Source organism: Geotrypetes seraphini, chromosome 10 (genome assembly GCF_902459505.1).
Source record: "Geotrypetes seraphini chromosome 10, aGeoSer1.1, whole genome shotgun sequence".
Lineage (NCBI taxonomy): Eukaryota > Metazoa > Chordata > Amphibia > Gymnophiona > Dermophiidae > Geotrypetes > Geotrypetes seraphini.
Genome location: NC_047093.1, coordinates 80,733,200 through 80,752,100, shown reverse-complemented (window position 1 = coordinate 80,752,100; position 18,901 = coordinate 80,733,200). Strand labels below are relative to the sequence as shown.

The following is an 18,901-nucleotide window of genomic DNA, read 5'->3' as shown; positions in this document are numbered from 1 at the left end:
GCAGGCAGCCAACGAAGGAATGAGGCCGGATTGGCCCATCCGTCCTAAAGCTCCGCCTACTGGTGGGGCCTAAGGCGCGTGGGCCAATCAGAATAGGCCCTGGAGCCTTAGGTCCCACCTGGGGGCGCGGCCTGAGGCACATGGGCCAAACCCGACCATGTGTCTCAGGCCGCGCCCCCAGGTGGGACCTAAGGCTCCAGGGCCTATTCTGATTGGCCCACGCGCCTTAGGCCCCACCAGTAGGCGGAGCTTTAGGACGGATGGGCCAATCCGGCCTCATTCCTTCGTTGGCTGCCTGCCGGACAGGCGGGTTTGGCTCCCGTCTGTCCGGCCAACTTCCAAAGGTACGGGGAAGGGGGGTGGGGGGGTCGGCCAGGGGGGTCGCGGGTCGGTCGGAGGTTCTTGAGGGGGGGGCGGTCGTTGGAGGGAGGGGGGTTTGCGTCGAGGGCAGGAGGGCCTGGGATCCCTCCTGCCCGTAATGTAGTGCGGGGTGGGGTTAGGGGGTCGCCGTGGCCAGGAGGGTTTGGGCTCCCTTCTGGCCCAACTACACAAAGTACGGGGAAGGCGGGTGGGGGTGTCGTGGGGGTCGGCCAGGGGGGTCGCGGGTCGGCTGGGGGACGGGCGGAGGTTCTTGGTGGGGGGGCGGTCGTTGGGGGGAGGGGGTTTGCGTCGAGGGCAGGAGGGCCTGGGATCCCTCCTGCCCGTAATGTAGTGCGGGGTGGGGTTAGGGGGTCGCCGTGGCCAGGAGGGTTTGGGCTCCCTCCTGGCCCGATATTGTTGGGGAGTCGGCGGTCCTTCGGGGTGAGGGTGCGAGTGGTCCTGCCGGGGGGGGGGGATGTATCGGACGTCGGGGAGTCGGCCGGGCAAGAGGGCTTGGGCTCCCTCTTGCTCCGATCGTGGATGCGGGTGCGGGTGGGAGCGCGTGCGAGCGGTCGTTCGGGGTGGGGGTGCGAGCGGTCCTGCTGGGGGGGTGAATCGGGCGTCGGGCGGGGTGGGAACTATGTTTAAAAACTTTTGTATACCGCGCTCAGGCATATAACGCGCGAGGGGTATGCGCGGTACGTAAAATCACGTATAACGCGCGCGTTATATCCGCGAAAATACGGTAGATAGTAAGAATGAGTTAAATCTGGACATAGAGGTAGAGAAATAAATTGAAGAAAGCAGAAAAGAATAGGAGGAGAGAACAATCCTGGAAAGAGACTTAAGATAGAGAAAAGCAGAAACCAGAGAAGTGAATGGCCAGAAAATAAAAGTAGAGAAAATAATTTTATTTTTAATTCAGGATAAAGTAGTGTGGTACTTGTGTTTATAAAAGTTAATACAATAAATAGAAAATAGAATTAAAATTATATATTTTCATTGAATTAATTTTAATACATTTTTGACCAACTGTCAGACCAAAACCTCCTTTCTCAGGTCACAGCAGCTTATTGTCTTGTCCTGGGGAAGGAAGTGTTGGCCTCTGAGAGCTAATTGAAAAATGTTGTAAGACCTTTCAATAAAATTCATCTTATTTTTTATTTTTCTATTTATAATTCTTAATATATAATGTACAGTGTGTATAATACCATCAGAGTAATGTAATGGGAAATTTATGCTCACATCAACTCAGTCCTTAGAGCGAACGTTGCCCTTAACCCTTACTGCCCAGGGGCCAAATTAGTCTGGTCCTCCAATGATATAATGATGGTTGGAGGTACCTGAATTACTGCTGTGGTAACATCTCTAAGTGAAAACTAAGGTGTCATGAACATTTTGCAATATCTGGAAATCCAAGGAGCTTTATACATATTTATATTTTAGGTTTGGTTTCAGAACTGCAGAGCACGGCACAAAAAGCATACCCCGCAGCACACAGTGCCTCCACCAGGACCTCCTCAGTCTCGAATTCCCTCTTCATTAGCAGACGAGATTCATTACTCACCTTTCAACAGCCCTGAAAGGGCCAGAATGGTAACACTGCACGGATACATAGAAAGTAAGTGTGGCATGTGAAACATTTATTCATTCCTTTTATCTTTAAGTTCTCCAACAAAGCCTATTTTCTAATATTCTATTCTGTACTTTTCATCATGGAGTTTGTTTATTATCAATTCTGTGTGAATTGCATGGGTAAGAATATAAGAACATAAGAATTGACATACCGGGTCAGAACAAAGGTCCACCTAGCCCAGTATTCTGCTTCTAAATGTGGCCAATCCAGTTCACAGATAAGAGGGAGTTTGATCAAGAAAACAGAGATGTGCCCATCTCAAAAACTACATCCAGCAGTGCATTTTGGGTAGTCTTTAGATACTGCAAAATAGCTTTCTAAGGATTTTTTTTAAGGCTTCCTAAGAGTTACCATAATAGATCTCCCAACTTAAACCAGCTGGCATTACAGAAGTTTGAGCTCTGAAATCATGGATGGCATTTAATCCATAAGAAGGAAAATGACCATTAGTCTATAGAACTGGAATACTCCCATCTTAGTAACAGACTTGAGAGTGTTTGGTCAAGAGGGAGATGTCGGAAAGATCCTCTAAACTAGGGGTGTCAAAGTCCCTCCTCGAGGGCCGCAATCCAGTCGGGTTTTCAGGATTTCCCCAATGAATATGTATGAGATCTATTTGCATGCACTGCTTTCATTGTGTGCTAATAGATCTCATGCATATTCTTTGGGGAAATCCTGAAAATCTGACTGGATTGCGGCCCTCGAAGAGGGACTTTGACACCCCTATCTAAGCTTTAACAGCAACACAGCACTTTGCACTTTGCACTAATCAGCACCTTCATCCACACACAGAATGTGTCATCCTCAGAGTACAAACAGAGAAAATATGTGTGCATCAGTGGAGTAGTAAAGGGCATGGTGTGGGGGGATGAGGAGGGCAGTCTGCCCCGGGCACCATGTTGGTGGGGATGCCAACACCCCTCCCCCTCTCCACCCCGCCTTTTCTCATTCCTCCCCGCCACGTAGCTCTAGTTGAAGTTGGTGTTCGCGGCGGTCAACAACATGCTCTTCGTGACCCAGTCAGCTTTCCCGCTGATGTCACCTCTGGGTACCGCGCATAGGAAGTGATGTCAAAGGGAGAGCCAATGGGGGTCGCGAGGAGCACTTTGTTGACAGCTGCTAGCAACAACTCCAACTAGAGGTATGGGGGAAGGGAAGGGGGGGCGTGCGCGGCAGGCAGGATCAGGGAAGGAGTGGAAGCGGAGACTAGGGCGGGCTAGGGGCGCCACTGCCCCGGGCACCTCTCACCCTTGATATGCCACTGGTCTGCACAAGCTCTCTACAAAATTGCATCACTAAACTAAGTATAATCACATAAAGCAAAAAATAATGTATATATATCCCCTATCCAATTAATAGGCTGCTGTCCAAGGCATGAGAAGTATGTACTGGGTATGTCAGGCTTACTAGCACTGGTGCAGTGCATTTTTTTTCTAGCAAAAAAAAGTGTCGGTACTCAAATACCAGGCCATTCTTCAGGAGTGGGGTGATTACTGAGGGACCCACTCCACATCAGCCACAGAATGCACAGAAAGGCAGCACTGAATGTGTAGAACCTGAGCTTTTATTAATACTTGGGTAACATGTGTCATTTTTATCAAGTAATGGAAAAGATGCCAGTACTCAGTACCCCTGACTCCCCCCTCAAAAAAATCTCTGACTAGGACCTGGATGTATAAAGCTTCAACACCACAGTAAAAAAAAATATTGTGGTGGGAGCGATTTTTCTTTTACTAGCGATGATCAGCACAATAGCGTACGAATTATATGCATGCTATTTGTGCGGAGAATTGCCTTTAAAAGGGCAGAGGAACTGTGCCTGGTGCTTGCTCAGAAAAGTAATTGCTAGGCTCAGCTCCATCCTCCTGTCGGGCTTCTCTCCCTGTGCTGATCAGCTGAGATGCAGGACTCTCCGAAACCGCCGACAGCTTCAGGGTTTCCCTTGCCAATCAGCCATTCGGGGCAGGAAGACCAGAGGGTTTGTTTTTTTAATGGACACAGATGTTGTGTATATGTTGCATATTCACAACATCTCTGCCCATTAAAAAAAAGGAGGATTGTGCTAGGATCCCCTGTGCCGAACCCCCCATACCCCAGACTTCCCCCCTGAACGCCTGACCCTCTATAGGATTGGCACCACCATCCCGACACCCCTATACCTCTCTCCCTCCTTCCCTCCGATCCCCCAGCCATCCATGACCTCCCAATCCCAAGGGAAAGGTTTGGCACGAGGGATGCCTACTCCCTCCTGCTTCTACTGCTACTTCATGGGCCCCCACACCCCTGACTCCCCCATACCTTTTAATGAAAGCTGGCAGGAGGGATGTCCATTCTCTCCTACCGGCAAGCCCACCTCTTCAAAATGGCTGCCCTTCCCAGTGCGTGCATCCTGGGCCTTAGGCCCCTCCCAGTGTATCCCAGGATGTACCAGGACAGGGAAGGTCCTCCATTTTGAAGAGGCAGGACTGCCGGCAGGAGAGAGTGGGCATCCCTCCTGCCGGTCTTCATTAGAAGGTATGGGTGGGTGTTGGGGGGATTCGGGCAGTGGCAACCAAGGCAGGAGACAGTGGGCATCCCTCCTGCCAATCTTGAAAAAACAGTCTTACTTGCAAGGGAACCTTTTGTGCATCAGGGCCTAGATGCTTATTTCTGGTTTATTCTTCCTGTACATCGCCTTGAGCGGTAAATAAATCCTAGTAAATAAACATATAGTATGATGGGGTTTAGGTGAAAACATATTCAACTTTGTTAAAAGAATTGCTTTTACATGTTTATATAGATGTTACATAGTCTGTCCCTTACATCCAGGCAAACAGTAGAACACCTCGCCTTGGGATGTATGCAGTCAAACAAAAAAGGCAAGAAAGGAGTCTTTCCAACCAGTTATAAAGTCTTTATTGAAAACACACGAAATTAATGCTAATAATTGCTTATTATGAATCCCAAGTATCAATGCTAAGTGGCTTGTTTTTCAATTAAGTTGTGCACATAAATTGGGCAGGTGCCCAAATTTGCACACTCAACTCAAAGACCCATTTATAGAATTAGGGGGTAAATGCTTAATGTTGTTTAGTAAAAGGGCCCTTACATGTGCTGCTGATTTTTTTTAAAAAATCTCTCACCTTACTAGCCCCACCAACATTTCCAATTTACCCACTATCACCAGTGCCATATTCCAAGATGGCTTAAGGTGACCCAAACTCAGCACTGTCTTGGAGTACAGATATCCTCAAAAGCAGTGTTTCTCAGCTCGGTCCTGGAATACCCTCTTGCCGGTCAGGTTTTCAGGCTATCTGCAATGAATATGTATGAAAGAGATTTGCATATAATGGAGGCAGTTGATGCAAATCAGGTTTATGCATTTTCATTATGGATATCCTGAAAACCTGACCAACAAGGGGATATTCCAGGACCGAGTTGAGAAACACTGCTTTAAAGTACGGTTGGCTTTGCGTCAACTGGTACTGTCTTGGAATAAAATAACAGACAAAACTCTGCAAACTGTAATCAAATGATAAACATCAAAAATAGAGCAGCAAAAAATCTTAATCTTGAATAATCACATATGTGATATTTAAAATGTCTTTAGATTCTATATACTGGCTATAGATTTATATACCAGAAGAGGAAAAAAGACCTCAGACTCCCTTCAAATCATTTCAAGCAACCAAGGCTGGTCAATTGAATAGTACACAAGCAAAAGATTAACCCTTAATCCCACAGAAAATGCAAATCCAGCAAAAACGAAAACTCTGTGGAGATGGTAATGTTCAAGATGCAGGCTTTATTTAAAGATATACAATTTGATAATCCACATAAACAGTTGGGAACTGTGGACCCAACACGGTCCGTGTTTCAACAATGCTGTCTTCCTCAGGGGTCCCTAAAAGTCCTGATATAAAAACATGTGGAATAAAAAGCTGAAAATAATACTGAGTCGTAACTAATCCCCCTTTTTTTACCAGGACTTGTTAGGGACCCCTGAGAAGACATCATTGTCGAAACATGGACTGTGTTGGGTCCACAATTCCCATCATTTTGGGTCCTAGATATATTTTATGTTGTAATTTGTTGTAAATCTGCTTGTAATTTGTTGTAAATCTGCTTGTCAATGCAGGTCATTTGCTAATTGATGTAAACCGCCTAGAACTCGCTGGATATGGCGGTATATAAGAATAAAGTTATTATTATTATTATTATTATTATCTCTACAGAGCAATCGAATGGTACATCCATTTAATTATAAATCTTAAAAAAAAAAAAACACCCTCTTCATATTATTTAAATATCAAAATTTAATATAAACTCAAAGCAAAAAAACTTACCTTGTTTGGAGGAATCCTGATCAACGAGACCCGTTTCACCCTAGGCTTCTTCAGGGGATCAGTACTTTTTGTTTTTCAAGCCTCGTCTATTATGATGGAGTGGCGCAATTTAAATTTCAATGCAAACTCCTGACTATTACCAATGAAACGACAATATAAAACCTCCTCAATGTAACATCGCACATAATGAAACATAGAAACATAGAATATGATGGCAGAAAAGGGCTATAGCCCATCAAGTCTGCCCACTCTAATGACCCACCCCCCTGACTTTACTCCCTTAGAGATCCCACGTGAATGTCCCATTTTCTTTTAAAATCTGACACGCTGCTGGAATCAATCACCTGCAGAGGTAGACTGTTCCAATGATCGACCACCCTCTCTGTGAAGAAGTATTTCCTGGAATCACCACGAAATTTCCCTCCCCTGATTTTCAGCGGATGCTCTCTGGTGGTCGAAGGACCTATAGGACAGAAGATATCATCTTCCACCTCGATACGGCCCATAACATATTTGAACATCTCAATCATGTCCCCCCTCTCTCTTCGTTCCTCTAGTGAGTACAGCTGCAATTTATTTAGCCTTTCTTCATACATGAGATCCCTGAGCCCCGAGACCATCCTGGTGGCCATTCGCTGAACCGACTCAATTCGCCGCACATCTTTCCGGTAGTGTGGTCTCCAGAATTGAACACAATACTCCAAATGAGGTCTCACCATGGATCTGTACAGTGGCATTATCACTTCAGGTCTCCTGCTGACAAAACCCCTACGGATACAACCCACCATTTGCCTTGCCTTAGAGGAAGCCTTCTCCACTTGATTGGCAGCCTTCATGTCATCACTAATGATCACCCCTAAATCACGTTCCGCCGTGGTCCTAGCCAAGGTCTCACCATTTAGTGTGTAAGTTCTGCATGGATTTCTCTTACCCAGGTGCATTACTTTACACTTTTTAGCATTAAAGCATAGCTGCCAAGTCGATGACCACTGTTCCAGTAGTAGTAGGTCCTGCGTCATACTGTCAGGCAAAATGCTTTTGCCTACTATGTTGCATAGTTTGGCGGCGTTGGCAAACAAAGATACTTTTCCTCTAAGCCCTTGGGTCATATCACCTATGAATAAGTTGAATAGAATCGGGCCCAAGACCGAGCCCTGTGGTACTCCACTGGTCACGTCTGACGTTTTGGAGGGGGTACCGTTAACCACTACCTTTTGAAGTCTACCGTGTAGCCAGTCCCTAACCCATGCAGTTAGTGTGTCCCCTAATCCCAGCGATTTCAGCTTGTTCAATAACCTGCGGTGTGGGACGCTATCAAAAGCTTTGCTGAAGTCCAAATATATCACGTCCAGAGACTCCCCAGCATCCAGTTGTCTAGTTACCCAGTCAAAGAAGCCAATCAGATTAGATTGGCAGGACCTGCCCTTGGTAAATCCGTGTTGGTGGGGATCGCATAGGTTTTCTTCGTCCAGGATTGTGTCAAGTTTCTGCTTGATCAGTGTTTCCATAAGCTTGCTCACTATGGATGTGAGACTCACTGGTCTGTAATTTGCCGTCTCTGTCCTGCAGCCTTTTTTGTGAAGTGGAATAACGTTGGCTGTTTTCCAGTCCAAGGGAACTCTTACGGTACGTAGGGAAAGATTGAAGAGTACGGCTAATGGTTCTGCCAGGACTTGGCTCAACTCTCTGAGTACCCTGGGGTGTATGTTGTCTGGTCCCATGGCTTTGTTTACTTGGAGTCTTGAAAGTTCGTAGTAGACGCTGCTGGGCGTAAACTCGAAATCTTGAAACGGGTCTTTCTGGTTGTCTCTTGTCCGTAACTGCGGACCGGCTCCCGGCGCTTCACAGGTGAAGACTGAGCAGAAGTATTCGTTTAGTAGTTCTGCCTTGGCAGAATCCGATTCTGCATAGTTTCCGTCCGATTTCCTAAGGTGTTTACATATAGTGCATATAATGTACAGTACTCCCCCGATATTCGCGGGGGTTCCATTCCAAGAACCCCTGCAAATCGTGAAAAACCACGAATACGGTTTTTCAATGGGGGGAGACTGGAGAGGACAGCGGGAAAGGCCGGAGAGAGCAGCTGGAGCGCCGGCGAATGCAGGAAATCACTCACTGTATGCTCCGACTACCTCTTCCTGCACTAAGTCGGGCCTTATCCAATCAGGAGCTGCTTTGAGGAAGAGGCGGTCAGAGTATACAGCGAGTAATTTCCTGCACTCGCTGGCACTCCGGCTGCTCTCTCCTGCCTCTCCTGCTGCCCTCTCCTTGTCAGCGGTTCACAGTTGGAAAATACCGTGAATGTCCGGGACCGCGAATCACCGACCACAAACGACCGGGGGAACACTGTATATAAATCTACAGCCACTATATAGAGTCTAAAGACATTTTAAATATCGCACATGTGACTATTCAAGATTAAAATTTTTTTTGTTGCTCTACTTTTGGTGTTTATCTTTTGACTGTCTTGGAATAAGCCATGGTGAGGGAAGATTGTTCCTTTCTTATGAAGGTCCCCATGAATAGCAACTAAGTCTAAGGAAATACTTTTTTACAGAAAGGGTGGCAGATGTGCGGTAGGGATGGTGGAGACAGAGACTGTGTCTGAATTCAAAAGGCCAGGGATAGGCTCAAGGGATCTCTTAGAGAAAGGAAGATATAATGGTTACTCCAGGCAGGCAGACTGGATGAGCCATTTGGCTTTTATCTCCTATCATGTTTCTAAGTCAGACAAAAATTGATGGGGGTGGGGGTGGGGGGGGGATTTATTTCATTTGCAGGACAAGTTGTGATTCTAATGTGTACTCTCAATGCCTCTCTCTAAAACTAAAAGAAACAAAGCAAAAAAAGAAAAGAAGCAACCCCCCTCCCAATAAAAGAGAAACAAAATAAAATCTGTATACACCCCTAATAGTTAGTGAAAGTGTCAGGTTATTTTATTTATCTGTTTATTTATTCCTCAAGATATTTCACTGGGCAGTTTACAAATGCACCAAAATAACATGTGATCCCACACCCTTCCCAGTAAGGAAAGCAAATGCAGACTGTAGCTTAACGTTTTCCTCTATGCAATTTGATCATGATTTTGTGATTTATTAATTATCATCTCTGCTTGCAAAGAAGACTAGCTGAACCATCTCCTCTGTTTCAGGTCAAGTACAGTGTGGCCAGGTGCACTGCAGACTTCCCTACACCGCTCCACCAGTGCACCTCAAAGCCGACATGGAAGGACCACTGTCTAACAGGGGTGAAAAGGTAGGGCAGACATTCTTAAATGCACTCACTTAAGTGGCAATATCCTGATGAATTTATAATTGCTTCTACACCCTGACTGCTGTCTCCCCGGACAGCGTCAGCCAGGAGCAGAAGCCAGGCTTTAGAATCAAATCCAGGTCTTCCAAATGGCAGTGCACAGTGTGTAATGCTTTTAACCACTGTAGTGCTAACGGCTATATCGCAATAGTAGGCATCACACTGAAATACAGTAATATATAGTAGTGTGAGCCTATAATTAGGTGCAAAACCAAAGAGAAAACCAAACACTCCCACAAAGAACCAAATTAAAAAACAACATGGAGTGGGAATAACCATATAGATCAGTGGTTCCCAAACCTGTCCTGGGGGACCCCCAGCCAGTCAGGTTTTCAAGATATCCCTAATGAATATGCATGAGAGAGATTTGCATATAATGGAAGTGACAGGTATGCAAATCGCTCTCATGCATATTCATTAGGGATATCTTGAAAACCTGACTGGCTGGGGGTCCCCCAGAACAGGTTTGGGAACCACTGATATAGATGATCCAGTTGCAGTACATGTGATTTATTTAATTAATTAATTAAACATTCAGTCCCAAAGACATACATAGACTTGATTGAAGACAGACTCTACACGGTTCACAGTCAGAAGCGCGCGAGACAAACGCGTGCCAACATTTGAGAGTGGACAATTGAGCGCAAGACTTCAGTTTGCCGCTCTATAAGCTTACTTTAAAGGGCTCCGATGGGGGCGTGGGGGGGGGAAATCTCCCCACTTTACTTAATAGTGTTGGTGCTGCCTTTGGGGGTGGTTTCGGGGGTTGTAACCCCCCATTATACAGAAAACTTAACTTTTCCCCAAAAAATATGTAGAAAGTTAAGTTTTCTGTATAATGTGGGGGGTTATACCCCCTAAACCCCCCCCCCCCCAACATGACAGCGCGAATAGTATTAAGTAAAGTGGGGGGGGGGGTTCCCCACACACACACCATCGGAGTCCTTTAAAATAAGCTTTTAGAGCGGCGCACTGAAGTCTTGCGCTCAATTGTCCACTCTCAAATGTCGATGCGCATTTGTCTCACACGCTTTTGTCCCGTGACCACCCCACAGGCCATGTTTCAGCTAATCAGCCTTCATCAGGAATCTATGAGAAAGTGCACAAGTATGTGCATGGGATTGGAATGAAAATAAGAAAAACTCTGTATAGTTAAAACACAGGGAAACCCGGAGCACAGAAGTTCTGCTAGTACGACTACTATTAATTATTTCTATAGCGCTACCAGACACATGCAGCGCTGTACAGAGTGAGTCCCTGTTCGAAAGAGCTTACAATCTAAACAGGCAAGACAGACAAACAAGATGTCATGGATACAGTTAAGGGGAACGGTTAATCAGCTGGCTGGGTTGGAGGGCAGAGGAGAGTACAGGACAATCAAGCCATTGTGACATCACTGATGAGGTTGGATCTTATTGGTGGAATGAGGCATTGTGACATCACAATCTCAGCTCAGCTTCCCAAAGACTGAAACAGGATGTCATGGATACAGTTAAGGGGAACGTTTAATCGGCTGGCTGGGTTGAAGGGCAGAGGCGTGGGGTTAAGGATTGAAAGCTATATCAAAAAGGTGGGTTTTCAGTCTGCTTTTAAACAAGGGAAGAGACTTCACGAGCAAACTCGGGTAAGTTATTCCAGACATAGGGGGCAGCTAGATGAAAGGAACAAAGTCTGGAACTGGCAGTGTAGAAGAAGGGTAACATTATGAGTGACTTATCTGAGGAACGGAATTCTCTGGGAGGTGTATAAGGAGAGAGAAAAGAGGAGAGCTATTGAGGGTCAGCAGAATGAACACACTTGTAGGTCAGCAATAAGATCTTGAACTGTATTTGATGGCAGATAGGGAGCCAGTGAAGTGACTTAAGGAGAGGGGTGACATGAACGTAGCGAGGTTGGTAGAAGATGAGTCACGCAGCAGAGTTTTGCACAGATTGCAAGGGGGAGAGGTGACACTGAGGGATACCAGTTAGGAGTAGATTACAGTAATCTAAGTGTGAGGTTACGAGAGCTTGGACAAGGGTCCGGGTAGTGTGCTCAGAGAGGAAGGGGCAAATTTTGGTGATATTGAAGAGATAGAAGCAACAGGTTTTAACAGCTTGTTGGATATACGTAAAAAATGAGAGGTCGGAATCAAAGATGACTCCAAGGTTGCGAGCAGAGAGTTCTGTCATGTGAATTTCTCTAGTCGGATCATTAAATAGGGCATGGGGACAGAGCTATCATTGTCAATATGCTCCATTCGACAATATGAAGATAAAGGGTGTCATGTGACAGAAATTTTGTGTTCTGCATCTCTCGTGTTTTGATATCTGCGGCTGGCGTACAACTATGGAATGCCTTGCCTGGTATCCTGCGGTTTTGTATGGGGAGGATGAATTTTAAGAAAATGCAGAAAACTCAATTGTTTACAAATGCCTTCTTATGCTAAGATGTATTTCAGTTGATAATCACCTTTTAGAATTTTTCTGACATCAAAGTATGATTTAAAGCTTGTTTGTACTTCTGAACTGATTGAATTTGTGCTCTATCCCTATTATAACAACGATGATTAACGTTGTTGTCTTGATATGTCTGTTATATGTGACAATCGGAGGGAAACAAGATTCTATGTATGTCATTTGGAAACCGCATAGTTGTATGCGGTATATAAATTTTTTAAATAAATAAATAAATAAAACTATATAGTTTTTCTCATTTACATTCCAGTCCTATGTGCATACATGTACACTGTTTTATAGACCTCTGATGAAGTCTAATTAAATTGGGGGGAGAGGTGTGGCGCAGTGGTTAAAGCCTCAGCACCCTGAGGTTCTAGGTTGCTCCTTGTGACCCTGGGCAAGTCACTTAATCCCTCTATTGCCCCAGGTACATTAGATAGATTATGAGCCCAACAGGACAGACAGGGAAAAATGCTTGAGTACCTGAATAAAATTCATGTAAACCATTCTGAGCTGGGGTTGGGGTGGGAGGGGCGGTGGGAGGGGTTGTGGATGGGGGGTTTTGTTCTGCCTTGGATTGTTTTGTCTCGTACTGAAGAATCCCAGTATGACCTTTGGTGGGGTGGGGGGCTGTGAGTGTTTGGGTGGTTGTTTGCATTGTTTGCATTGTTTATGATTCTGTATCTTTTTGCAATTTTTCAATAAACTATATATATAAAAAAAGGAAAATTAAATAAAGGGATTGGGACTTGTATACCACCTTTTTGTAGTTATACAACCACACTCAAAGTGGTTTATATATATACAAGTACTTGTTTTGTACCTGGGAAGTCTGATTAGCATAAACATAACCTATAATTAGGTGCCCAGAGGGTCTGTTTTATAAAGGAATGCTTGAAAAAGCAGTTTGTGCAAAATATGTTGGCATATGAATCCCTAGCCAGAGACCACTAAGTTCAGCTAAGTATTCGCTTAAAATTTATAATATTTTGTTAAATAAGAACAATGGAAAATTGGCACCTTCACATCACGATTATAGTAAGGTTGACAGATCCAGTGACGATTAGACACGTAAAGCTTTGGGCAGTGAAACTTTTTGAGCTCAAAGTGGTGCCACTGAGAATCTGGGAAAGTATTTATAAGGGGTATACTGTATACAAAAAGTGACAGTGAAGAAATTATTGCAGTCTCTGAATATTGTCTAGTTATGTATTTATATAGCCTAAGTGGTTTACATTCAGGTACTCAATCCATCATTTTCTCCTGTCTATCCTGTTGGGCTCTCAATCTATCTAATGTACCTGGAGCAATGGGGGCATTAAGTGACTTGCCCAGGGTCACAAGGAGCAGCTTGGTTTTGAACCCTCAACCTCAGGGTGCTAAAGTAGCTTTAACCACTGTGCCAATTGTCATATCCCCTTAAAGAGTTTTTTCGTGTGTGTATTGACTGATTCTATAAAGGAATGCTAGCATAATGGAATATATTGTATTTGCACATATGTATTTAGGCACAAGTACGCCAGCCAGAGTATGCTCATATTTGTGGGAGATAAAACAGTGCCTAAGACCTAGGCACTGAAGAGCACAGTACATAGCACCTGTTAGTCTTCAGTTAGGAGCCTTTTATAGAATCACTAGTTTTTTAGCCCGTTACATTAATGGGTGCTAGAATAGATGTGTAGATTTAGGCATTTCTTTCTCTCTTCCTGTATGTGTCTTTCTTTCTTTCTCCCTGCCCCCCTTTCTTTCTGTCTTTTCTTTCTGTCTCTCCCCCCTGTCCAGCAGTAGCCCTTCTCCCTTCCTTTTACCTCACCTCTGTCCAGCAGCACCCCTTTCCTGCTCCCCCTGTCCAGCAGTAGCCCTTTTCTCTTCTATTTACCTCCCCCTGTCCAGCAGTACCCCTTCATTGCTCCCCCTGTCCATCAGTAGCCCTTCTCCCTTCTTTTTACCTACCAATATTCCCATTTCCCCTTTTACCTTTCCTATTTCCACCTTTTCCACCCCATCCAGCATCATCAGAGTACCTGTTGCATTGTTGGTGTTCCAGTATCTCCTCTGCCTTGGGTCTGGGCCGACTATAACTTCCCATGCAGGTTTAAAAAGTAAAATACTTAATGAAGAATCCACTAAAGACTAAAGATATAAAGTACATTTTTCTGTTAATGAATACTCAGTCTAATGGTTAGCACAACCTGGCAAGAGCAAAACAAACAAAAACTCGGATCATGAGTACCCAGGGAGCTCAGTTCAAATTACACTGCAGCTCCTCCAAACGTTTTTAAATACCATTAGACATAAAACTAATACCCGATGTGTGTTGATTAAAAAGCTAGTGATCCTTTCACCTTCGTTTGTGTTATAAGGAGCCACGGCAAGTTTTAACCTCATCGCATTTAAGCATACAATGTAGTAAAGCCGCAGCGGTTTCTTCTGTGTGCAGCGCGCAGGCTTTGCGTCGTGCTGCAGTAACGTCCAGACCTCGCACTGCCTCGTCTCTCCTGGGCCACGATGGAGAGGGCAGGGGGTGCTGGTGCTCCGCACCGCCTTTCGCCTCAAGCCGCCGCGGCCTCCTCCCAGCGGCTGCCGCTCCGCACTGCCTTTGCACCGCCTTTCGCCTCGAGAGCAGGGAAGCGTGAGGCCAGACCATAAACCGCGCATGCGCACTTCCTAGCTGCAACTCATGGAAAACGGACGCACGCATAGGAAGTGCGCATGCGCAGCTTACCGTTTTATTATATTATAGAATGCCTAGTGACACCTACAATGGACTTGGTGCTAGTAGGCAGCTGAATCTTAGGCACCCCTTTATTTGTGCCACGGTTTTCTTGGCCTAAATATCGGTGCCTAAGTTGATTTTAGGCGACTACGTACCTGCAAAACATGCCCAAGATCCGCCCACAATCCGCTCTTAACCATGCCCACTTTCCGGAAGGTGCCTTGGGCTAGGTGCATACCTGAAAGAGGTAGGCACCTACTGAGTTAGGTGGCTATCACCCAATTCATTTTAATTTAAGCTAATTACAAAAGGCTGATTTCCAATTATCAGTGCTGATTAAACTTATTATTCCCCCCCCCCCTCATATCAAGCTGTGCTAGAGGTTTCTAGCATGGGCCGGCGAGCATTTACCATACCAGCTCACGCTAAAAGCCTCTAGTGGAGCTTGATAAAAGGGGCCCTAAAAAAATTAAGTTAGGCACCTAGATCAGCTAGGCGCACTGATCAAGGCGCCTAACTTTAGGTGTCTTTTATAGAATTAATTTTTAGGTAGCTAAACGTATGTATGTTGTTGATCCCTACACAGTTTTTTTTTTAGTTAAATAAAGTCTGGCCCATTTTCACACAGGCATTGTATCCTGTTAAATGACTTCTGAAAATTGCTCTCTTCAAGAAGAACAATAATTTTACCAACTGATGAGTGATTTCAAAGATAATAGATTTACTGTAATGAGAATGTTCAATCTTATTCTGAGTACACATTATTTATACTATATTTGATTTGCTGTGTAATTGATTTGATTTGGTTTTATTTTGATTGTATGCATTGTCTGGAGAATTCTATATATGGCGCCGAATGTTAGGCACTACATCCATGCTGAATTTTCAGTGCGGAAAAGAGTTCTAACGGATGCAAGGCGCTGAAACAGGGCAGAAACGGAAGATCCACATGAAAACACACTTGCGCGCCCCTTTATAGAATAGCACCTAAGTGTTTCCTTGTGAATGTGCAAAGGGGGCTTGGCCATGGGAGGGGCTTGAGCAGGTCAAGGGTGCTCCCTCAAAATGCATGCATTGCTATAGAATAATGTCCAAATTGCACATTAGTATTTGCACCTGGTTTCAGTTGGTGCACCTTCTCACATTCAAAGTTGGGTACGGATCCCGGTGCTACATGCTTGTTCTATAAAGGGCAGGTAGAATATTCAAAACTCTCAAATACCCAAAGGGAAATATCAATCAATCACTACTAGCACAATCCCCAAATATAACCCAAGAAAAGTGGGTAGCACTACAACCATATACCCATAACCCCACAAATGCGGGAAATAACAAAATTCAATAATATATATAATATAGTGGGGTCTCAGTGCGATAGTTCAAGCTATGGTGCGCTGGAAACCAGTGCACCTGGCTTAACATATAGAGCGGGACTCTTTTTCAAGTCGTGCTGTGCACCATCCTAGACCTCACTTGTGCACAACTAATAATAATTAATAATATATAAAGTGCTAGTGCAAAAGTAATAATTTACAGCAAAAACTTGCAGTGCTATCAACGTTTCAAGTTTAAAGAACAAAACCAGCGAGGTGAGTAAACTTATCTGTGGTAGCTGCTTCTCACCAGCGGCGTTTCGCAAATCGGCGGCTTGCCGTATTTTTTCTACAGATTGTGTCCTCTACAGCTCCCGAAGAAGGGTATCTACCTGAAACTGGACCAGTTGAGCTAAGTTATAACCTTGTTATGCCTTGTTTGGAAACTGAATTAACATTTTTGAGAATAACGGACATGAAAACACTGGGCAGCTAACGCAAAGTAAGTTTACTCAACTCGGTTTTGTTCTTTAAACTTGACACGTTGATAGCACTGCAAGTTTTTGCTGTAAATTATTACTTTTGCACTAGCACTTTATATATTATTAATTATTATTAGTTGTGCACAAGCGAGGTCTATGATGGTGCACAGCACGACTTGAAAAAGAGTCCCGCTCTATATGTTGAGCCAGGTGCACTGGTTTCCAGCCCACCATAGCTTGGACTGTCGCACTGAGACCCCACTATATTATATATATTTATTGAATTTTGTTATTTCCCACATTTGTGGGGTTGTGGGCATTTGGTTGTAGTGCTACCCACTTTTCTTGGGTTATATTTGGGGATTGTGTTAGTAGTGTTCTATAAAGGACAACAATCCTGGAACCCCTTTTATAGAATACCATTCAGTGACAATTCTTTTCGGCACTGAATTTTGAGCAACATTTTCTGAATCTAGCCCTTTGCGGTTTTGTATGGCTATTTGAGCTGTTTGGAGGAGATAATTATGAGGCGCTGCTGAAGTTCTCAGCCCAACCAACAAAGTTGGGACAGTCTCCATCAAGGGCTATACACTTAGTCCAGTGATTTTCCACTTTTCTTTTCATTCCGTTGGAAAAATATGGAATGAAGATAGTGGAAAATCACTGGACTAAGGGCTCCTTTTACTAAGGCTGAACGAATTGCGGCTATACTCTCTTGAAGAACGTAGGGAGAGAGGAGACATGATTGAGACGTTTAAGTAGGTCACTGGTCGTATCAAGGTAGAAGATGATATTTTCCTTCTTAGAGGACCCTCGGCCACAAGAGGACACCCGCTGAAAATAAAGGGCGGGAAGTTTCATGGAGACACCAGGAAGTACTTCTTCATCGAAAGAGTGGTTGACAGCTGGAATAAGCTCCCAGTACAGGTGATCGAGGCCAGCAGTGTGCCAGATTTTAAGAACAGATGGGATGCTCATGTCGGATCTCTACGAGGGAAAAGGTCATCAGAGAGCGATTAATTAGGGGGGTGGGTCAATGGAGTGGGCAGACTCGATGGGCCCTGGCCCTTTTCTGCCGTCACTTTCTATGTTTATGCTTTTTAGCACGCGCTAACCGTGCGCTAAACGCTAGCATGTGCATGTTAGTCTATGGACGCATTAGCGCGTGCGTAGATTTAGCGTGCGCTAAAACGCTTAGCGCACCTTAGTAAAACAGGGGGTAAGTGTATTGCCCTTGATGGAGACTGTCCCAACTTTGTTAGTTGGGCTGAGAACTTTACAGCAGTCAAAATAAATAAATTATAAAGAGTGATCGAGGAAGAACATCTGAAGAGGACGCAATAAGGACCACAGAAACACCTTTATTTCTTTTCATTTCTGATTTGTTTTGTTTGCGTATATGGGTTCAGATAAAGAAGCAGCCCAATAAACCAAATTTTAAAAGAAATAGCCTGAAATAATAAAAGAATCAAAATTAAAATGATGTCAGTTCAGAAACCTAGGAAGCAATAGAATTAAGAAACAGTCCAGCTGATATTTTGAAACCTGTACTGGTACTGCTGTTTTTTGGTTTTTTAAATCAAACCCTGTTGTGTTATCTAATCCTTTGCGAACTCTTTTTGTTTTGTCTTGGTAGGTAATCCTTTTTCAGTATTGACAATGCAAATTCTCCCTTATGACAAACTGAATCCAGAACTATCCTGCAGTGGTCAACACAAGGAGCTCCAAGCAGCATTGATAGCCATTATGGAGAAAACTCCCTTTCCCAAAGTGAAAGCATTTCTACTAAAGAACACTCAGCAGTCAGTGATATTACCATTTGCATTTTACTTTGTCATGGACGTCCCCATTAATGGAATACACAAGAGGTGTCAGACTATACAAGCAGTCACAAGCAGTGAAACCAGACCTCATTCATGTTGATGGAATGACTTTCAGGAACATGGAACTGAGCATAACCACATCTTTCCTTCAAGCAAGAATATTTCTTGAGTTAGGACAATGCAAGGTTGCACAGATACTGGTCATCTCAGCCTGACAGAAAACTTTCCCAGTACCTTTGTTCATTCGTTCCCAAGATGCTTGCTCATAGTTGCTTTAATACAGGTGGGATATCCAGTTTTACAGAGAATACTTCAAGGTATAGTATGTGAATGTAATGTCCATTGCATTCAATGAGTCTTTATTGTGACATATAAATAGAGAAATTCATATACAATGGGATGGAAAGGAATTAAAACTGCATTTCATGATTTTCTTGGATCACCAGTGACACAGGAAGGGTCATCCTAAACAAAATAATTTGTTTATATCCTTTTA

At 44.2% G+C, this 18,901-nt stretch overlaps 1 protein-coding gene across 1 annotated transcript in view; it reads left to right on the top strand.

The window, feature by feature from the left end:
• Window positions 1–18,662, top strand: part of LHX6 (LIM homeobox 6) — a 224,140-nt gene extending 205,478 nt beyond the window's left edge. Inside the window, exons 8-10 of the mRNA XM_033961360.1 lie at window positions 1,807–1,981; window positions 9,473–9,576; window positions 18,219–18,662. Of these exons, the coding sequence (XP_033817251.1) occupies window positions 1,807–1,981; window positions 9,473–9,576; window positions 18,219–18,239 (300 nt within the window). The 3' untranslated portion in view covers window positions 18,240–18,662. The remainder of the gene's footprint in view (window positions 1–1,806; window positions 1,982–9,472; window positions 9,577–18,218) is intronic.
• Window positions 18,663–18,901: the final 239 nt, after the last annotated feature.